Below are 20,406 nucleotides of genomic sequence, written 5' to 3' on the forward strand. Positions count from 1 at the left end.
CTTAAGAAGGGAGTTTTCCAGTTACTTTCCGATAGCTAACCCAGAGAACTAGAAGGTACAAAAAAAATCACCTACCTCAGTAAACCCCAACGTTGTGGCACTTTTAATCCCTGGTTGTGCCATTTCCAATACAGCAAACGGTTTTAGATTTTGGATGAATTATATATATATATAAAAAAGCGGCTTAGTAATATGACCGAAGTGTCAAATATCAAATGTCATACAGAACAGACCGTTTTGGATATAATCAGAAGGCCGGTACAAGATTTAAAGGAAGCATGGAAGCCAATGTCCGTGTTTCTATCTCTGCTAATTCAGTCTGTTAGAATTGTATTGCTAGCTTCAGTCAGTAAAGATGAGCATGGAATGGATAGGGTTAACGAAAGGTATGTAGAACCATCAGAACACGTAATGGCCGTTTGGAATTGTGTCCTGGCTCCTGTGGTTGCTTTCCCAATGTTTTAATTTGAATTGTTGGTTTTGTCCAAAACAGCCATGAAGGAAAACTGCCAGCCACATAGCAACTGAAGTCTCTAATTCATAGATTCTTGTTTCTTTTGTCCTCTCATGCATTCTCTTTTTTTCCTGGACTTTCCAACAGTCCATAATTCTTCCAATTGTCTTAAAGAGTCATGTTCCTTAATGGATCCGCCTTTGTTTTCATCTGGGGGGGGGGGAAATCATAATTGTCCATAAATATTAAGACACCAATGCTGTCTCCCAGATGTTATTCAATGGGAAACTGTTCTACTTAGGCAAAAATACGTATAAGGGAACACAGGACACAGTATGAAAATAAGCATAAGGGATTTTTTTTGCTGTAAGCATATATTATATATACTATAATTATATATTGTAATTATATAACTTCCAGGCACTGTTCAAATACATGAATGATAAACAAAAGCAAAATCTGGGATAAAGTAGAAAGACCATATCAGGAGTGTACAGAGAACACTGAACTCAAGAAGAAGAAACCACTACAATTATGTATTAATGTGCAATATTAAAATCCAGAGTTATCCCTAACAAAATATTTAAAGTATTTTTTTAAAAAAATATTTTTATTGTTTTGTATCACATATTCCATTTCTATGTTGAACAGTGTTTTCTTTGATTGATTGATTTTTAATTGCCAATATATACTTGCCCCATTTCTCCCTGTCGACTGTGATAATAGAGATATAGATAGATATACAGATATATAAAAATGTATGCGTATGATATCTATCTATCGTCTATCTACACACATACAGACACAAATGTAAGTCTGTGTATATGTATATGTGAACATATACATATACACACACACACATATATGCATCAACATTTCATTTTTTTCCTATTTAACATTTTTTAAGAATTTCATTTTTTAATGTGTGCCAGTGCGTTCACAAAAAGAGTGACAGTCAAGGTTTATCTCATCTTAATAAATGTGTTCAGAATATACCCTCTTTAGTTTATTGATTCATTTATTTTTAATTGCCAATATATAATCGCCCCCATTTCTCCCTGTCGACTGTGATAATGGATAAATAGAGATATATAGATATATAAATATGTATGTAAAAAGTTAAAACTTGAGAAGATAAATATGTATGTATGCATATGTATATTTATCTATCGTCTATCTATCTACACACATACACACAAATATGTGTATATGTGTGTGTGTGTATACAGATACACACACATATATGCATCAAAATTTCATTTTTTTTTCCTGTTTTAACATTTTTTAAGAATTTCATTTTTTAATGTGTGCCACAGCGTTCACGAAAACAGTGACAGTCAAGGTTTATCTCATCTTAATAAATGTGTTCAGAATATACCCTCTTTAGTTTATTGATTCATTTATTTTTAATTGCCAATATATAATCGCCCCCATTTCTCCCTGTCAACTGTGATAATGGATAAATAGAGATATATAGATATATAAATATGTATGTAAAAAGTTAAAACTTGAGAAGATAAATATGTATGTATGCATATGTATATTTATCTATCGTCTATCTATCTACACACATACACACAAATATGTGTATATGTGTGTGTGTGTATACAGATACACACACATATATGCATCAAAATTTCATTTTTTTTTCCTGTTTTAACATTTTTTAAGAATTTCATTTTTTAATGTGTGCCACAGCGTTCACGAAAACAGTGACAGTCAAGGTTTATCTCATCTTAATAAATGTGTTCAGAATATACCCTCTTTAGTTTATTGATTCATTTATTTTTAATTGCCAATATATAATCGCCCCCATTTCTCCCTGTCGACTGTGATAATGGATAAATAGATATATAGATATATAAATATGTATGTAAAAAGTTAAAACTTGAGAAGATAAATATGTATGTATGCATATGTATATTTATCTATCGTCTATCTATCTACACACATACACACACAAATGTGTATATGTGTGTGTGTGTATACAGATACACACACATATATGCATCAAAATTTCATTTTTTTTTCCTGTTTTAACATTTTTTAAGAATTTCATTTTTTAATGTGTGCCACAGCGTTCACGAAAACAGTGACAGTCAAGGTTTATCTCATCTTAATAAATGTGTTCAGAATATACCCTCTTTAGTTTATTGATTGATTGATTTTTAATTGCCAATATATAATCGCCCCCATTTCTCCCTGTCGATCCTGGTCGTAAATGTTGTCTTTTATTCCCCTTTCTATGATTTCATCTGGCAGGCCATTGGCCCAATCAATCAGTCAGTCCGTCAATCAATCAATCAGTCAGTCAATGAAAAAATAACGGCCAGGCCTGGCCATCCCCAGGAAGGATCCCCTTAAGGAGTAGAGAGAGAGGGCTGAGCGCCCTGGGAAGCAGACTGCTGGGTGGAGGCATCCAGAGGTCCGCAACACTCGCTTAAAACCGTCTTCCCGGGCAGAAGGGAACGCGAAACGAAGGGAAAGGTCGTGGGAATACAAAACCCGGGTTCGCGGACACTCACCCTCCTCCTTCGCGTGTCAGCATAAGCCACGCCCCCTCCTTCCCTCCCTACGTTGGACGCGTCGGCACTCAACGTCGCTCCGATAAAGGGAGGGGGGGGAAACCTAACGTTCCTGACGTTTCACGAGGCGACCCGTCGCAGATTTTTGACGCTTTGGGAAGAGCGGGGCAGAGGAGCGCGAGAGGCCCGCCTAGAGTGCCCAGTTTCCGGTTCGTGGCCGGATGTGCTTCTTCGGGAAGCTTTCAATGGAAAGCTGGGGGGGGGAGGGAGTTGGGTGTAAGTGGGAAGGATGGGGGGGGGTGTTTAGGAGTCGTGTGAATAAAAAGTTTAAAATGGTGGTGTGGTTTTTTTTTCTCCAAATTTGGCAACTTTCAGAGATGGGGGGACTTTAGCCGTCGGAATTCTTTTTTATTTTTATTTTTTTTTTTTTTTTGAATTTTTAAACATAAAAACACCATCATTCATTACAATCACAGAAAGTGTGTCCATCGGTTAAGATTCTTTTGTGCATAATAATCCCATATCCAAAATTAACAAATTATTTAATTTCTCTTATTTGGCAACTTTATATATCCCTTTATAATATTATTATTCTAATTTAACAATTATTTAACAAAAGATTAACTCCCATAAGAAAACATTTCATATATTTTAACATTATCTTAATTTCATATTTCATACTTCATCTCCATGCTTTAGAGCTCGGAATTCTTGAGCCCACTGGGGAATTCCGGGAGTTGAAGATATCCTGGCATCTGAAAGTGCCCATGTTTGAAAAATCATGGTTTAAATCATGCTGAGTCTATGGAAAATGGTGCCCCAGCATGTCCTGGGCACTAATATTGATATTGTTTCCTGATTGCTTATTTCTTCCCTATGACTATCATTAAGTGTTGTACCTTATGATTCTTGATGAAGGTATCTTTTATGTACACTGAGCATATGCACCAAAGACAAATTCCTTGTGTGTCCAATCACACTTGGCCAATAAAGAATTCCATTCTCTTCTAAGATGTCCTCCTTGCCCATGTGATACCATCCTGAGCTGATACCCAGCTCATGACTTCCACCAGTCTTAACCTTTCCAGTGCTGGAATGGATTTCCCCCTCTGATTAAACTCCCACAGAATCATGAGGGGTGAATTTTATGGAGCTCTCCTATCTGCCCATCCGTTCATTCTGTAGGGACATAGGAGGAGTAGAATAGGGAGGAATGTAGGGACATAACAACTTGCTGTCTTGCTTCCGTAAGAATTGCTTCGCTGAAAAGTGGAATTGCCTCAGCCATTTGCTCCTACCAGCAATCTCACTTTCTGTTATCTTGTTTTTCTGTAAAACTCGGAGCCTGGTACCTGTGTTGCTAAGCACCTAGCCCCTTTGTTGCTAAGCTCTCATCCACCTCTGTTCCTTGCTGCACAGTCAATGCAGGGCTACAAGGAAGGCATGGGCAGGGGGTGGGGTGGGGTGGGGGCAGAATTGGGTATTCTGAAGATATAAAAGCACGTCATACCTTCTGCACATGCATTGTATCTGTATGTTCTGGATATAGTTTCACCCAGTATTTGTTTTTGGCCAAAAATAAAATCTGTTTCTTTTTGCAAGCCTCGTCTCTGATCACACTCTCTTTAGCATCTCAGTGGCTCAGGGAAACTTCTGGGACCTTACACATCCATTCATCCTGTCATCTGTCCATCCATCCACTGGCTCTCTCTCTCTCTCTCTCTTATCTATCTACCGTGTTTCCCCGAAAATAAGGCGCTGCCTTATATTTTTTTGAACTCTGAAATAAGCGCTTGGCCTTATTGCCATGCACTCAAAAGCCCGATTGGGCTTATTATCAGGGGATGTCTTATTTTGGGGGAAACAGGGTATCTATCTATCTATCTATCTATCTATCTATCTAATTAATCTATCCGTCCTATGGTTCTCTCTATATCTCTCTAATCTATGGCTCTATATCTGTCTGTCCGCCCATCCATCTCTACCTACCTATCATCTACCTACCTACCATCCATCCATCCATCCATCTAATCAGTCCATCCATCCATCCATCCATCTAAATTTATATGGCCACCCAACTCTCAGTTTGGAAGGAAAGTGTGTTCATATGCCCCAATTAACATGAAAAATGTTTCCTTCCTTCCCCAGGGAAATTCCCATTAAATTTCAAGAAAAAGATGTAGCTTTTTCAAGGAACCATAGATACTGTAGATGCTGCACATGTACTTCCGAAGTATCTTTTTGTCTTTAAACCTAAAAGCACTAACAGCGCTAAGAAGAGATCCGCAATGCCATTAACACGAGGGTGGGAATGTTAATCTTTTGTTAAATAATATGCCACACACCTCATCCGTTCACACCTGAACACAACTGCCCATCCTATCTCATCATGCAGTGCTTTGATTCTCCAGCCACGCTGAGGTCATTTCACATCCTCTCCGTAACAGTGACACTACGTTCCATCTCCTACAATGATACTGCACTTTGGATCTTATCTACTTTGAGAAATGCCAAAACATCTCATTGAAATACGTACAGGAAGTGAGAAGGTGATGAATTTTTTAGAACTGACTACAGAATTCTTTGGATAGATATTCTTTTTATGACAACTGTGCGGTAGGCCCTGGAGGCAGTGGTCTATTTGGAGCAGCTGATAACTTTACCCAAACAATGTTCCTTAAATGCTGCCCTCATTTTAAGATTTGCCCATCTGTCAATCAGAGAATAGGTTTGGCAAAGGGAAATCTATCTGGTTCATTTTTTAAAATGGCAGATTTTGCTCCATAATATGATATCAAAGGAGCCTGAGTGGCACAGCAGACTAATACTACTGTTAAAAGGTAGTATTTAGCTTCCAGCTGCCTGCAATTACTGCGAGTTCAATTCTCACCAGGCTCAAGGTTGACTCAGCCTTCCATCCTTTCTAAGGTAGGTAAAATGAGGACCCGGTTTGTGGGGGCAATAAGCTGACTTTGTATAAAATATACAAAAGTATGAAGGCTATTGCTTAACACATTGTAAGCTGCCCTGAGTCTCCGGAGAAGGGCGGCATATAAATAAAAAATAAAATAAAAAAATAAATGAAAGTTGAGTTTATCAAGCATTTTGCCGAAATTCAGCCTTTGTATTTGTGATCTAAACGAATAAAGCCGAGCAGCACATTTCCATTAAAAATTAATAAATACAAAAAAGGAAGCAAAGAATATTTTGGAAAGTTTTAGAAATAAAACGCAGACGCACGAAATATCAAATTCAGAATGGGTCATTTAATCCTGTTAAGTCAAGGTGCAGATTTTCCAAGTTCATCTATTGCCAGCAACAGACGAACCATAAAATGTTTGTTGATGTGCTACTTCTGTTATTAGGTGTTGGCTTCTTTCCAAGTTTGCATGTTAGGAAAAACAAGAGATTAAACAATAGAACAAATCAAATTATAGCAGCTGGAAAAGAGGTGAACATTTTTGTCAACAGTAGTTGCGAAAGCAGGCTTTTCAGCATTCTTAAGGCTAAAGAAATCTGTTCATTGGATACAGATATCCGTTTTAATATTCCTGCAGACCTGCAGAATGAAATGTATTTGCAATTACTTTTAATCTGAACCATATTCATGATGTCCTGTTTGCTTCCATATGAGAGTGAAACATCTCTGAGCGTTAAATCCCGTTAACAAAGCCAATTGGTAGTTTGAATTCTGCCGTAGGGAGCACCATATTTGTTCAAACGGTTTAAAAAAACACAAAATTAAAATTTTTACAGCCAATCTGAAATAATGTCCTTCCAACTGATACAAAAATACAGCTCAATTAGAAATCATGTGGGTAAGATAAAATGAGTAAAGGGGGAAGAAATTTTGCATGTCGAAATCTTATCTGGTCCCTGAAAAGGATTAACGAAGCCAGGTTGTGTTTAACTGTGATTGACTTTTGATGCTGGTGTCCAATTTTAGCACTTCACGAATTGCCATTGTGGCATAAGCAGATGGCGGGAGGGAGAACTCCATCTTCAGAGCCTTGTATTTGCCTCCTGCAATAAGTAAATCAAACATTAAAAGAGTAGCTGGACACCCAACTACGTGTTTGGGCTTGATAAATTGACACTTGCAGCCTGAAACTTAATGTAGAATATGTAACTCTGTAGCATCAGTTTGTTAATATAATGCAACTGGCAGTTGGAACAGAGAGGGAGGGGGAGTAGAATGTCCCAGCCCGCAGCATCCATCGTTATTCATCTGGCTAGCATCCTGTCAGTGTGTGAGAGAGATGAGGGGTGTTTGGAAACTCAAAACAGTATTTGCTGTGTGAGCAAAGAGGAGACGGCAAGGAGGCTGGGCGTGGCTTAGCTCAATTGTTCTGTAGTAAAGCTGCTTGCTGCTGTGAAAATAAAACTGAAAGTGAAACTCCTCTCCTCTGCTTGTGTTTTGCATTTGGAACAGATTTCTTTTGAGGTGGGGAGTGGGAGTACAACTCCTTAGCATCAGAGTGTGTTAATAATAATATAGGAAATACTACTGCTCTGGCGGTTATTTCGAAAAATCCTTTCTTAGTGAGCACCTAGAAGCCAAGAGGAACATATGTGGCAAATTTCAAGTTTGTAGGCTTTACGGTTCTGGAGATTTCGCGATTAATGCGTGAGTGGTTTTTGCTTTTATACATATATAGATTAGCATATGAAAGCTTTTAATAAATATTAATTTAAAAAAATAATGTTCAAGGTTAACATTAAAACATTAAAACCTTTTCTGGCCCTGAACAGGATACCATCATCATCATTTAATGACCCCATAATCCCTTGCGGGGTGGAGTCTGAGGAACTGAATGGAGCTAGCAGGGTGTTTTACTGGCCGGATGCCCTTCCTGTCACCAATGCGGAGTTTTATTTCAGCAGATAAATTCTCATTGTGCCCAGAGAGAGAAATATCTGCCTCTACCTAGGATCGAACTCACAGCCTCCTGATTGTGAGGCGAGAGCTCCCCTTCTAGGCCACCGCACCACTCTAACAGGATACCATGTTGGATTAATTTAAATATTTACCTGTTGCAAGAGCTGCAGGTATTTTTCCTTCCAGTTTATCCAAGTCAGTAGTAAATAATGGGATTTTAGGATCATCGTATTCAATCAATTCCCTTTTATAAAAATACAACGAGAGTTAAAAATGAACCACAATGAAAAACTTTGCATTTAAGGTGGAACTTGAATGCTCTACAGGTACTCCTCGGCTTCTGACCACAATTGAGACCCAAATTTATGTTGCTAAGCGAGACAGATGTTAAGTGAGTGTTGCCACATGTTGCAACCTTTGTTATCGCAGTTGTGAAGTGAATCACTGCAGTTAAGTTTAGTAACAGAGCTGTGGTGGGTTGCCCCCGGTTCGTACCGGTTCTATAGAACCGGTAGTAAAACTGGTGGGAGGCTCTGCCCACTGACCCTGACATCACCAGAAGCGATCTGCGCATGTGCAGAAGGAAGGTGCGCGAGAGAGCGAAGCGAGTGCATGCACGCGATCCCGTTGCGAACCGGTAGTAAAGATAAGTAGAACCCACCCCTGTAACAGAGTTGTTAAGGGAATCTGGCTTCCACATTGACTTTGCTTGTCAGAAGTTCGCAAAATACGATCACATGACCCCAGGACGCTACAACTGTGGTAAGTACATGCCAGTTGCCAAGCATCTGAATTTTGATCACATAACCACGGGGATGCTGCAACGGTCATAAATGTGAAAAATAGTCATAAGTCCCTTTTCTCCATTACGCTGTAACTTTGAATGGTCACTAAATGAACCGTTGTAACTTGAGGACTACCCGTACAGGATTTCACGATTCCATCATACAGTAGCAGTAGAACAGTTATTAAAATGGTTACACAAATTTCATGATCAAAATGTTTTTGCTCCAAAACATACAGTGGGGGAACAAAAAGAGTTTAACAAAGGAGTTGGAATTGGGGAGTTTGGTGGGAAAATTTGAAGACAAATTCCCGACAAACCTTCTAGCTCAAATGTTGGCTCATTTATGACTTGTGGACTTCAACTCCCAGAATTCCTGGCTGGCTCAGGAATTCTGGGAGTTGAAGTCCACAAGTCATAAAAAGGCCAAGGTTCCCTACCCCTGGCCTAACCTAAGAAATAAAATTCTCAGACATATCAGTAGTGGGTTTCACTTACCTTCGCTACCGGTTCGGATCTGTGCATGCACAGAGTGTCCGTGATGACATCCGGGAGGGTGGGCGGAGCCTCCCGCCACCGTCGCTACCGATTCACTCGAAACGGGGCGAACTGGTAGAAACCCATCACTGAGACATATCCCAATAAAATGAAGGTGAGGGAAGGAGAACATGCACATCTAACCAGTGGTGAAATGTAAAATTTGTTACTACCGGTTCTTTGGGTGTGGCTTGGTGGGGGGGGGGGTAATGTGACTGGGTGGGCGTGGCCAATTTTTTTTTTTTTTACTTTTAAAAGCATTTTTTTCTACAACCTACAACCTGCAGAAAAAAATGCTTTTAAAAGCCTCTGACGATCAGGCAACTTAGCTGGGATCACCAGAGGCTTTTAAAGGCATTTTTTTTCCCTACAACCTCTTCAGTCGAAGAGGTTGCAGAAAAAAATGCTTTTAAAAGCCTCTGACGATCCCAGCTGAGCCGCGCGATCATCAGAGGCTTTTTGTTTTTACTTTTAAAAGCATTTTTTCGGCCGAAGAGGTTGTAGAAAAAATGCTTTTAAAAGTAAAAAAAAAAAAAAAGCCTCTGATGATCGTGCGGCTCAGCTGGGCATGGGGAGGGCAGGGACTTTTGCTACTGGTTCTCCGAACCACCACCCGCCATCGCATCCGAACCGGGAGCATTTCACCCCTGCATCTAACCCTGAATAAATTAGACTTTCCTGTATTTGTTTACTTACCAGCTCACGTTCTGAGGTCGGATAATAACCTTTCTATAAGCCCCAGATAATGAGTAGTCTCGAATTTTGTGCTTCATGTTGTTAATATCCAGGTTGTCACTGGCTAGCATTTCCTTGTAGCTTTCTCCAACTGTCAACAAAAAGGGACAGATGCTGAACTATAACACGCAAATGAGAGTAAAAAAATATTATCGCCACACTCATGCTGAAGCATCTCCCTTCCACCACAGAAATACAATCTTTTTATATCGCAGTTGAGTTTTACTTTTGGGGGGGGGGTCCTTAGTGCTCTGTTGTGACCCCGGCCCCGGAGGCTGATTTATCTTCACACGCTGAGTTGGAGGATGATATGGAGGAGGAGGAAGCTGTCACGAGCTATGTGCCGGAGGGGCCGTCTTCACTGGTGAGTCAGCAAGAACTGACAGTTGCTGACAAATTGAGGAGGAAACAGAGGCCAGTAACGACGAGGGGAGCCCTTATTGGATGCAAGAGAGAGACGTAGGAGACGTCGTAGAGAACAGCTATTGCCACGTCCCAAGAGGTGTGGTCAGGAGTCGTAGGGCCACACCCTACAAAGTATAAAAGGGGTGTGACTGGGCTGGAAAGGCGTGGTGAACAATTTGTTGGAGTTTTGGATGCAGTGGATTTACAACTGTTAGTTTGGAGTTTTGTTTGACAAGAGTCTGCATTCCTGCATTAGCTTGATGGCTGTCTGCCAAGACCTTTGCAACATTGCCCGGTAACTATTGGACTGATATACTCTTTGGAAGAGAACTATTTATTAAAGGGCCAGCTTCAGCCTCTCTAGCCTGCGTTTGTTACTGCCGAGCTATTTGAGCCTCTGCAAGGCCACTTGTGGGAGGGGACAGAACATGCTCTCTGAGCTTGGTTGTTTCCTTACAGACGTTTCATTACCAAACTATATAATGTCATCAGTGCTGAATATGTAACATTGGTAGCACTGATGATGTTACTTAAGTTTGGTAATGGAGTATCTGCAAGAAAACCTAAGCCTCCATGGCTTAGGACCTGGTTGCCTACGGGACCGCCTGCTACCACCAATAGCCTCCCACCGGCCAGTACGCTCCCATAGAGAGGGGCTCCTCCGGGTGCCGTCGGCCAAACAATGTTGACTGGCGGCCCCTAGGGGGAGAGCCTTCCCTGTGGGGGCACCTACTATCTGGAACGAACTCCCCCCGGAGATACGGAGGATCCCGGATCTGCGCACCTTCCGTCGCACGCTTAAGACTTTTTTATTTCATCAAGCTGGCCTGGCCTAAATCTTCTCCCCTTTTTAAATGTAAATTTTAATTTGTTTTAAATTATGGGGTATTTTAAATTTCAGCCAAATTATTTAATTCGTTTTTATTCTACTTTAAATTTTTTGTATTTATGTGTTTTATCTAGTGGCTGTTCACCGCCCTGAGTCCTTCGGGAGTAGGGTGGTATAGAAATTTAATAAAATAATAAATAAATAAAATAATAAAACAACCAAGCTCAAAAAAAACCAAGGACCGACCCCCACAAAAGTAAACTGCGATATAAAAAGATTGTATTTCTGTATTTCAAATATTCTTTTTTATCAGTTTAATTTTTGTATTTTTTTTTTTTGGTATACTATTATAATACCTACCTAGAATGCTGCTGATACTAGAGACACTGAATTTATTGTTTATTGTTCCGGCAGACTCCATCTTAATAATATCAAGATGAAATGAAAAATCCAGCGAATTCATCAAGGTTTAGGATGAAGGAGCTGTAAGATTTCAAACTCAAATTTGCTTTTATTGGATTGTTGCATGACACTCAAGAGTCATTTTTCAGCCATATAAAACTAATTAGATAAAGGTTCCCCTCGCACATATGTGCTAGTCATTCCCGACTCTAGGGGGCAATGCTCATCGCCATTTCAAAGCCAAAGAGCTACCGCTGTCCGAAGATGTCTCCGTGGTCATGTGGCCGGCATGACTAAACACCAAAGGCTCACGGAATGCTGTTACCTTCCCACCAAAGGTGGTTCCTATTTTTCTATTTGCATTTTTACGTGCTTTCGAACGGCTAGGTTGGAAGAAGCTGGGACAAGTCACGGGAGCTCACCCCATTACGCGGCACTAGGGATTCGAACAGCTGAACTGCCGACCTTCGATTGACAAGCTCAGTGTCTCAGCCACTGAGCCACCGTGCCCCTTTAAATTAATTAATTAATTAGCTAAATTAAGTAACAAACAAATAAATACAATAGATAAACTCGGTAATGGATGAGAAATTTAATATGAATATACGGAAAGTTATGAACACCATCATATATGAATCGTCAATCACTCTATTTTTCTCCCTTTGGGTTGTTACTCAATTAGGGCATATTTTTTGAACAAAACTCTTACTTTTATGCTTTGGATAAATCACATCAAAGCCAGGAAGGGGCATGACAACATCATGGATGGTGTAATTATCCACATCTGCCTCTTCGATATGAACAGCTGTACCTTAAAGTCAAAAGAGAAGTTTCCCCATAGTATATTATACTATTATACTATACTATACTCCTTTAAAAGAAAAAACCACAGTTAAAAGAAAGAAAAGGAAGACCAAACACAATTTGAATTAAGAAAGACTTGGCTAACACAGAACAATAAACCTAGGAAAGCCTATTAAGCAGAAACTATTTTTGTGTTAAATTTATATTTACCGACAAAGAAATAAAAGGGAGTCTAGCATAGATCTATTTCAAGCTATTTAGCTCTCGTCAGCTAGACATACCCTTCTGGGATTCGAACCTGGACTACTTACATACTAGATCACGGGTGTCAAACTCAAGGCCCGCGGGATGCTTTGATCTGGCCCACGGGGGGCTGCCCTGAAAACAGCAAAGGACCTCCCTACGGTGTCTCCGCCAGCAAAAATGGAGCTCGAGAGGGCCACTCGATTTCATTGAGGGCCGCATCAGTGTTGTGTTTGATCTCAGGGGGGCTGGGAGGGGCGTGGCCAGCTCAACGTCACTCGTGCCGGGGGCACCTGTGGTGGCCTGAGCGCTCTGCCAGCAAAAACAGGCTCCCGAGCTCCATTTTTAGTTGCAACGGCCCCCTGCAACCCTCTGCCAGTGAAAATGGGAGCTCAGGGAGGCCGATTTCGCTGGAAGAGGGTTGCAGGAGGTCGTCATGGCTAAAAACAGAGCCCGGGTGGGCTGCATGAGGCCTCCCCGAGCTCCGTTTTTGCTGGCAGAGGGTTTCAGGAGGCCGTCATGGCCGAAAATCGGGAGCTCGGGAGCCCATTTGCCAAATGTTTCATGATCTGCAACCTGAAGAATTGTTAATATTTTACCTCCTTTTAGTACCAAATCCCCTGGAACTGCTTTCAACCCATATTCTTCTATTCTTTGGCTCACTATGTTGTTCCATACATAACTCTGGTAACTATGAATATACATCAAACGATAATTTCTTGTTATCTGTAAGAGAAAAGTATCATTATATGCTGCATACACTTCACTTTATTTACTGGTTTATTCAATCAGTGTCTTGTATCAAATAGGATACCTAATAATCATAGAGAGGAATGCAGCAAGAATGTATAAAACAAGAGGCGTATAAACAGTTAAATATCAGTGTTCCTATGGATGCCCTAATTAAATCATGAACCTTGAGCCAAGCTTCAAAAGAAATCCAGTTATTTATTAGGAGCTTCATGTCGGCATGTTCCACGTGAAGCCAACTCTGACCCCACGTAATTTACGACCCAGGCATGACCCTGTATCCCCTCTCCTCCCAGGGTGTGTCATCAGTCACATTCGCCAATGGAGCAATTTCACGGGTGGTAGAGATCACTCCCCTCTGACCACTGTGGGTAACTTTGGGAGACAGCCTTGAGAGAGATATGTCTGGAATGTGCTTTTGTTTTTGGCTGCCATGCTGCTTTGCCGGTTTTCCCATTCCCCCTTGCCTAGGGCAAGTCAAGCAGGCCAGGGATACTTTGCGAGTTGACAATAAGCACATCTGTGGTAACAATCAATAGCAGCGTATTTCCTGAGGAAAATCAAATCTTAATATCGCATTGGATTTTCCTCAGATTGAATATGTTTCCCAATATAATATCAACAACAAACAAAGGCTATAATTGTTTTAGTTAGATTTTACATTTAGTTACAGTGAAGACTCATGTTTCGAGAACACAGAATAATATTTGCTAAATGTTTAGTTCTTTTTTTCTTTCAACCTTGGCCAAAGGTATTCTGTACTTTCTCTTCTCTCTTTTTTTTTTTAAGCTGAGTATTATGCTGTGTATATATTTATTTATCATATGGCATAAAGGGCACGGATATTAGTAGTAAAAAATATACAAAAGGAGCACATCATACAATGGAACACATTGTGATGGAAATATGCAAGCAATTTTGTAAAGTCTGAGGAATTCAAGAAGTTATATACAGATAGTCCTCTACTTACAACAGTTCGTTTAGTGACCGGCACTGAAAAAAAGCGACTTAGGACCATCTTTCACAGTTACGACCTTTCTGGCATCCCCATAATCACGTGATCAAAATTCAGACGCTTGGCAACTGGTTCATATTTATGACCGTTGCTAGGCCCCATGGTCATGTGATGCGAACGCCAAGTCCATGGGGAAGCCAGATTCCACTTAACAACCGGGTTCCTAACTTATCCACCGCAATGATTCACTTAACAACGGAGGCAAGAAAGGACGTCAAACGGGGCAAAATTAACAAACGTCTCACTTTAACAACCGAGATTCTGGGCTCCATTGTGGTCGTAAGTCGAGGACTGCCTGTATTTTCTCAGCCTGTCCAGAAAGAGTCTTCAAACCAGTGGTGAAATCCTACTGGTTCGCACCGGTTCGGGAGAACCGGTAATGATAAAAGCTACCAGTTCGGCGAACTGGTAGTAAAAAAAAAGCGACAGGTTGGTCCCAACCGGTATTTCCGATGATCAGCTGTGCCGCGCGATTTATTTCTAGCGAATCTAAATAGCGCGGCATAGCTGTTCCCCCCCCTTGCTGTTCTACTTACCTTCTTAAGCATCCTTTCTCTGCGCGAAGGGTGCGTTTGGCGCGAACCACGCATGCACAGGCAGCGAACCGGCGGCAAATTATGGAGGATTTCACCAATGCTTCAAACCCCACCCTAACACTGACATGGGTGTTAAAAAAAAACGCTCTTTCTTACCATGTTGAATGCAGAGACGATATTTTTCAGGCCGTATTTAGAAAGCCCCCAGAGTAACTGGCCTTCCACGCATCTTTTCTCAAGCAGGGTCTTAAAGGCTGCCTCGGGGTCTTTCGTCCTCGCCCATTCCTCTCGGCATTTTACCAAGGAACCCTTTTCAACTGTAAATTGAAATTTTGACGGAAAAAGGCAAGAATTGTTAAGTCCTCGACTTACGACCACAATCGAGCCCAACATTTACGTCGCTACGTGAGACATCTGTTAAGTGAGTTTTGCCCCCATTTTACGACATTTCTCGCCACATGTCTTAAAGCGAATCCCTGCAGCTGTTTTAATTAGTAACCCGGGCGTTAAGTGAATCTGGCTTCCCTATTGATTTGGCTCGTCCGAAGGTCGCCAAAGGGGATCACGTGGCCCCTGCCCGGAAGACACTGCGACCGTCATAAATGTGAATCAGGTGTCCAGCTTCTGAATGTAAATCACGTGACCACGGGGGATGCTGCAATGGTCGTAAGTCTGAAAAATGGCCACAAGTCACTTTTTTCCAGTGCCGTTGTAACTTGGAACGGTCACTAAGCAAAGTGTGGTACGTCGAGGACTGCCTGTATTGACAAATGACATTGTTACGGGTAGTCCTTGACTTGTGACAGTTCATTTAGTGACCGTTCCAATTTACAACGGCACTGAAAAAAGTGACTTATGACCGTTTTTCACACTTACGGCCATTGCAGCATCTCCACGGTCATGCGATTTACAGTGTTATGTGATTAAAAATTCAGGCACTTGGCAACTGACTCATATTTATGACGGTTCCAGTGTCCCAGGGTCACGTATTCCACTCTTGCAACCTTCTGACTAGCAAAGTCAAAGAGGAAACCAGGTTTATTTAACAAGTGTGTTACTAACTTAACACCTGCAGTGATTCACTTAACAACTGTGGCAGGAAAGGTTGTAGAACGGGACGAAACTTACCGTGTTTCCCCGAAAATAAGACCCTGTCTTATATATATTTTTTTTTGAACCCTGAAATTAGCGCTTGGCCCTACTGCCATGCGCTCAAAAGCCCGATTGGTCTTATTATCAGGGAATGTCTTATTTTGGGGAAAACAGGGTATCTATCTATCTAATCTATCTATCATCTCTATCTATTTCTATCTATCATCTCTCTCTCTCTAATATCTATCTATCTATCTATCTATCTATCTATCTATCTATCTATCTATCTATCTATCTAATCTATCTATCATCTCTATCTATCTATCATCTCTATCTATCTCTATCTATCATCTCTCTCTCTCTCTCTAATCTATCATATCTATCTATCTATCTATCATTTCTATCTCTATCTATCTATCATCTCTCTCTCTCTCTATCTATCATCTCTATCTATCATCTCTCTCTCTAATCTCTATCTATCATCTCTCTCTCTCTCTCTCTCTCTCTAATCTCTCTCACTTTCTCTATCTATCATCTCTCTCTCTCTCTAATCTCTATCTATCTATCTATCTATCTATCTATCTATCTATCTATCTATCTATCTATCTATCATCTCTCTCTCTCTCTAATCTCTCTCTCTCTCTCTCTCCCTACCTACCTACTGTGTTTCCCCGAAAATAAGACCCTGTCTTACATTTCTTTTGAACCTTAAATAAGCGCTTGGCCTTTTTCCCATGCGCTCAAAAGCCCGATTGGGCTTATTATCAGGGGATGTCTCATTTTGGGGGAAACAGGGTACTTATCAAATGTCTCACTTTGCAACAGGAATTTGGGGCTCAATTGCGGTCATAAATCCAGGATTAGCTGTGCTAGCTTTTAAAAAACTAGGTAGTTTCTCTTATTTCAATGATATTTCAATTTAATACTTGCCTCCTGGACGTGGTTTGAGAATTAAATCTATGGCTTCGTTCCAGTTGCTTTGCAGTATAGCTCTAAAAATCCAAACACATTTTTTGAGACTGTACCGTATTAGTCAAAAGAAAACACTTCAAGGCACATTATGCTGTCACTAAAGCCAGCAAACAGAAGAGATCTAATCTGCAATTCTCACTCTTTGAAAATTTATGTTGACATGAAACCCCGAACGACGAGTTAATGAAAAGCCTAAAAAATACAGACCGAAAATTAAAATTAAAAAGTATGTTGTATAAGCCCAGAAAATGTGGTTAGTTTATTAAGTCACAATTCAATTCGCTGAAGGTCAGCATTTCATACAGCTTGCTCAAGCCATAAAACTCCCTTTTATGCAAACATTGTGTTTGCATTGTTTTATTTCCCAAAAAGAGAATATTTCCCAAAAAGAGAATATTGCTTAATGTATTGTAAGCCGCCCTGAGTCTCCGGAGAAGGGCGGCATATAAATCTAATTAAAAAAAAAAAAAGAAAATACAAGAACTTTGGTTAAGTTCTGGAAGCCCAGTGCATTTTTTTTTTACTAAGCTTTGATAAAATGCTATGATAGAATATGATTATGGTTTTATGATTATCCTATTGACAAATACAGGTTATCCTTGATTTACAATCATTACCATATTTTTCGGAGTATAAGACGCACCTTTCCCCCCCCTAAAAGGGGGTGAAAATTTAGGTGCGTCTTATACACTGAATGTATCCCCGCCCACCCACTGGCCCCCACCCTTTGGCCTCTGCCTCCCAGCAGTTTACCTCCTTGCAAGCAAACAGCAAAAAAAATCCGGCTCCTTTCAGCTTCAGCACAGCCTAATTAACACAAGTGGATTGGATCAGCCTCCCGACTCTCAGCTGATTTGCTCTCAGCTGTTTTGTGCAGGGCTCTGCTGCTTGCTGCAAAGAGGTAAATTGCTGGAGCAGATCTTTTTTTCCCTTGTGCTAATCAAGTTATGCTGAAAACGAAACTGAAAGTAAAGCAGGCTGTTTGCTGTTTGCTGCAAAGAGGCAAAATTGCTGGGAGGCCGAGGCAGATTTCTTTTTCTTCTTTTCCTCACCAAAAGAGGTAGGTGCGTCTTATACTCCGGTACGTCTTACCTTCCGACAAAGTCAATGTGGGAAGCCAGATTCACTTAACAGCAGGGTTGCTAACTTAACAGCTTGCAGTGATTCACTTAACAATGAGCCTTGGTGGCGCAGCAGACTAAAGCACTGTTAAGTAACACCAGCTGCCTGCAATTACTGCAAGTTCAAATCTCACCAGGCTCAAGGCTGACTCAGCCTTCCATCCTTCCGAGGTAGGTAAAATGAGAACCCGGTTTGTGGGGGCAATAAGTTGACTTTGTATAAAAAAGAACACCGCTTGGGGGGGGAGGGGCAAAAAGCCCTACTAAGCAGGTATATACAAAATTATGAAGGCTATTGCTTAACGCATTGTAAGCCACTCTGAGTCTCCGGAGAAGGGCGGCATATAAATCGAACCAATAAATAAATAAATAAATAAATAAATAAATAAATAAATAAAATCATGGCAAGAAAGGTCGTAAAATGGGGGGGGGGAAACTCCCTTAAGAACTGTCTCGCTTAGCGATGGAAATATGAGGTTCATCTCATCTGGTCTTTAGTTGAGGACTACCTGTGCTATAACTCTGTAGTGAAATCCAATTTTTTTTTACTACTGGTTCTGTGGGCGTGGCTTTGTGGGCCTGGCAGGGGAAGGATACTGCAAAATCCCCATTCCCACCCCACTCCTGGGGGAAGGATACTGCAAAATCTCCTTTTCCTCTCCACTCCTGGGGGAAGGATACTGCAAAATCTCCATTCCCACCCCACTCCTGGGGGAAGGATACTGCAAAATCCCCATTCCCTCCCCACTCCTGGGGGGAGGATACTGCAAAATCTCCATTCCCACCCCACTCCTGGGGGAAGGATACTGCAAAATCCCCATTCCCTCTCCACTCCTGGGGGAAGGATACTGCAAAATCCCCATTCCCTCTCCACTCCTGGGGGAAGGATACTGCAAAATCTCCATTCCCACTCCACTCTGGGGCCAGCCAGAGGTGGTATTTGCCCGTCCTCCAAAGTACTCAAAATTTCCGCTACCGGTTCTCCAGAACCTGTCAGAACCTGCTGGATTTCACCCCTGCTATAACTGTTATAATAAAAGTAGTTCTCACCTATATATACGCTGTTTGGTCTACCTTGCTGAGCTGAGAGGTGTATATTTACAAAGAAAGCAACTTACCTTCCCACTTGAAATGTAGGAACAGCTGTAGTTCCAAACCTCTGCATGCCGTAATAATTAATAAATCCAGTTTCCTTAAGGGAGTGCATAGCTTGCTGAACTTCATCATCAGTCCCTGTTATATTTCTAATACAAATAAAAGTGGTACGTGAGGGAAATGGGGAGAAAATCGGGAGAAGTCCTTCGGGATAATCACCAACCTTTATCTCCCTTGACACACTGCCAAAAACCTACTTGGTAAAGCCACACAGAGTCCAGAATCAAACAGAGATGCCAACTGGGAACAGAATTAACAACGTTGCTTTCCTGCAAAGGGCCCACGTGCCTTTCCTCCTCTTTTAAGCCTTATGGGAGGGGCCAATCATCTCCAGGCCTTACTCCCGAGTCGTCCCTTTTGTTTTAACTGTTCGTGCTTTCTGGCAGCTCTGCGCATGTGCGCACTAGGAACAGGCTCCTCCTGTTCCTCTGCCTCTCTGCTGTCTGACTCAGGAGGCTCCGGAGTCCATGCATCACTCCCAGATGGCCCTGGCCCCATCTCTGCCTCCGACGCAGAGCCCTCGTCCGGGCCTTCCCCAGACTCCAGGACTGGCCCATGTTCCTCCCCAGACTCCTCACTGTCTGACTCCGCTGCCAGCTCCACAGGCTGCTGGCGGACCACAGCAAGGTGTAACTTTTTTCAACTGAAAATCTTGATTTTAAAGGCTACAGTAATCCTCTATTTAATTTGATTTATTCTCCAGAGAAAGAAAGGGACACATATTTCATTGAATCAATGCGATCGGAAGCTTTAGGACCCTTTGGCAAATAAACATATTTCTAATCTCTGCAGTAGAAAGCCTAGTTAATGAGATTTATTCCACTTTTCAGAGGTCAGGGATTTGCAATAAACCCAGAAATACAGCATTTTTACCTCAGACCCACTGTGAAATGGTTTCCTTGCAATTCTCCCAGCTTCAGCGGGTGATTCTTGTAACTGAAGTTTCCAAGCTTGCAGTTCATTAAGCATTTGTTTAAATGAGCTAGTCTCTGTGCGGTGATTCTGTCAAAAACAGAGAATGAAATGTGTTATAGGTTTTAAAAAAAATCGATTACTTTTCTCCAGAGATAAGTTGCCCCAAACTAACAAAGTGAAAGAAACTATAATAAATTTTTAAGCTTCGGTGTTTTTTGACTCAATTTAGTTTTACAGATAGTCCTTAATTTAT

At 41.1% G+C, this 20,406-nt stretch overlaps 2 protein-coding genes across 3 annotated transcripts in view; both read right to left on the reverse strand.

Moving 5' to 3' along the window:
* RINT1 (RAD50 interactor 1) overlaps positions 1 to 3,044 on the reverse strand; it is a 31,856-nt gene extending 28,812 nt beyond the window's left edge. The window contains exons 1-2 of the mRNA XM_070947293.1: positions 2,980 to 3,044; positions 76 to 664 (exon numbers count right to left, since the gene is read on the reverse strand). Coding sequence (XP_070803394.1) covers positions 76 to 123 — 48 coding nt within the window. The 5' untranslated portion in view covers positions 124 to 664; positions 2,980 to 3,044. The remainder of the gene's footprint in view (positions 1 to 75; positions 665 to 2,979) is intronic.
* Positions 3,045 to 6,244: 3,200 nt separating this feature from the next.
* Positions 6,245 to 20,406, reverse strand: part of PUS7 (pseudouridine synthase 7) — a 30,788-nt gene continuing 16,626 nt past the window's right edge. For both annotated transcript variants that reach the window (XM_070947313.1, XM_070947314.1), the window contains exons 8-16: positions 20,112 to 20,240; positions 19,202 to 19,327; positions 16,921 to 16,982; positions 15,055 to 15,215; positions 13,197 to 13,323; positions 12,260 to 12,361; positions 9,876 to 10,005; positions 8,011 to 8,102; positions 6,245 to 7,002 (exon numbers count right to left, since the gene is read on the reverse strand). In XM_070947313.1, the coding sequence (XP_070803414.1) occupies positions 6,866 to 7,002; positions 8,011 to 8,102; positions 9,876 to 10,005; positions 12,260 to 12,361; positions 13,197 to 13,323; positions 15,055 to 15,215; positions 16,921 to 16,982; positions 19,202 to 19,327; positions 20,112 to 20,240 (1,066 nt within the window). In that variant the 3' untranslated portion in view covers positions 6,245 to 6,865. The remainder of the gene's footprint in view (positions 7,003 to 8,010; positions 8,103 to 9,875; positions 10,006 to 12,259; positions 12,362 to 13,196; positions 13,324 to 15,054; positions 15,216 to 16,920; positions 16,983 to 19,201; positions 19,328 to 20,111; positions 20,241 to 20,406) is intronic.

This window comes from Pituophis catenifer, unplaced genomic scaffold, assembly GCF_029215685.1.
Source record: "Pituophis catenifer annectens isolate HBS135680 unplaced genomic scaffold, rPitCat1.0.hap2 SCAF_7, whole genome shotgun sequence".
NCBI lineage: Eukaryota > Metazoa > Chordata > Lepidosauria > Squamata > Colubridae > Pituophis > Pituophis catenifer.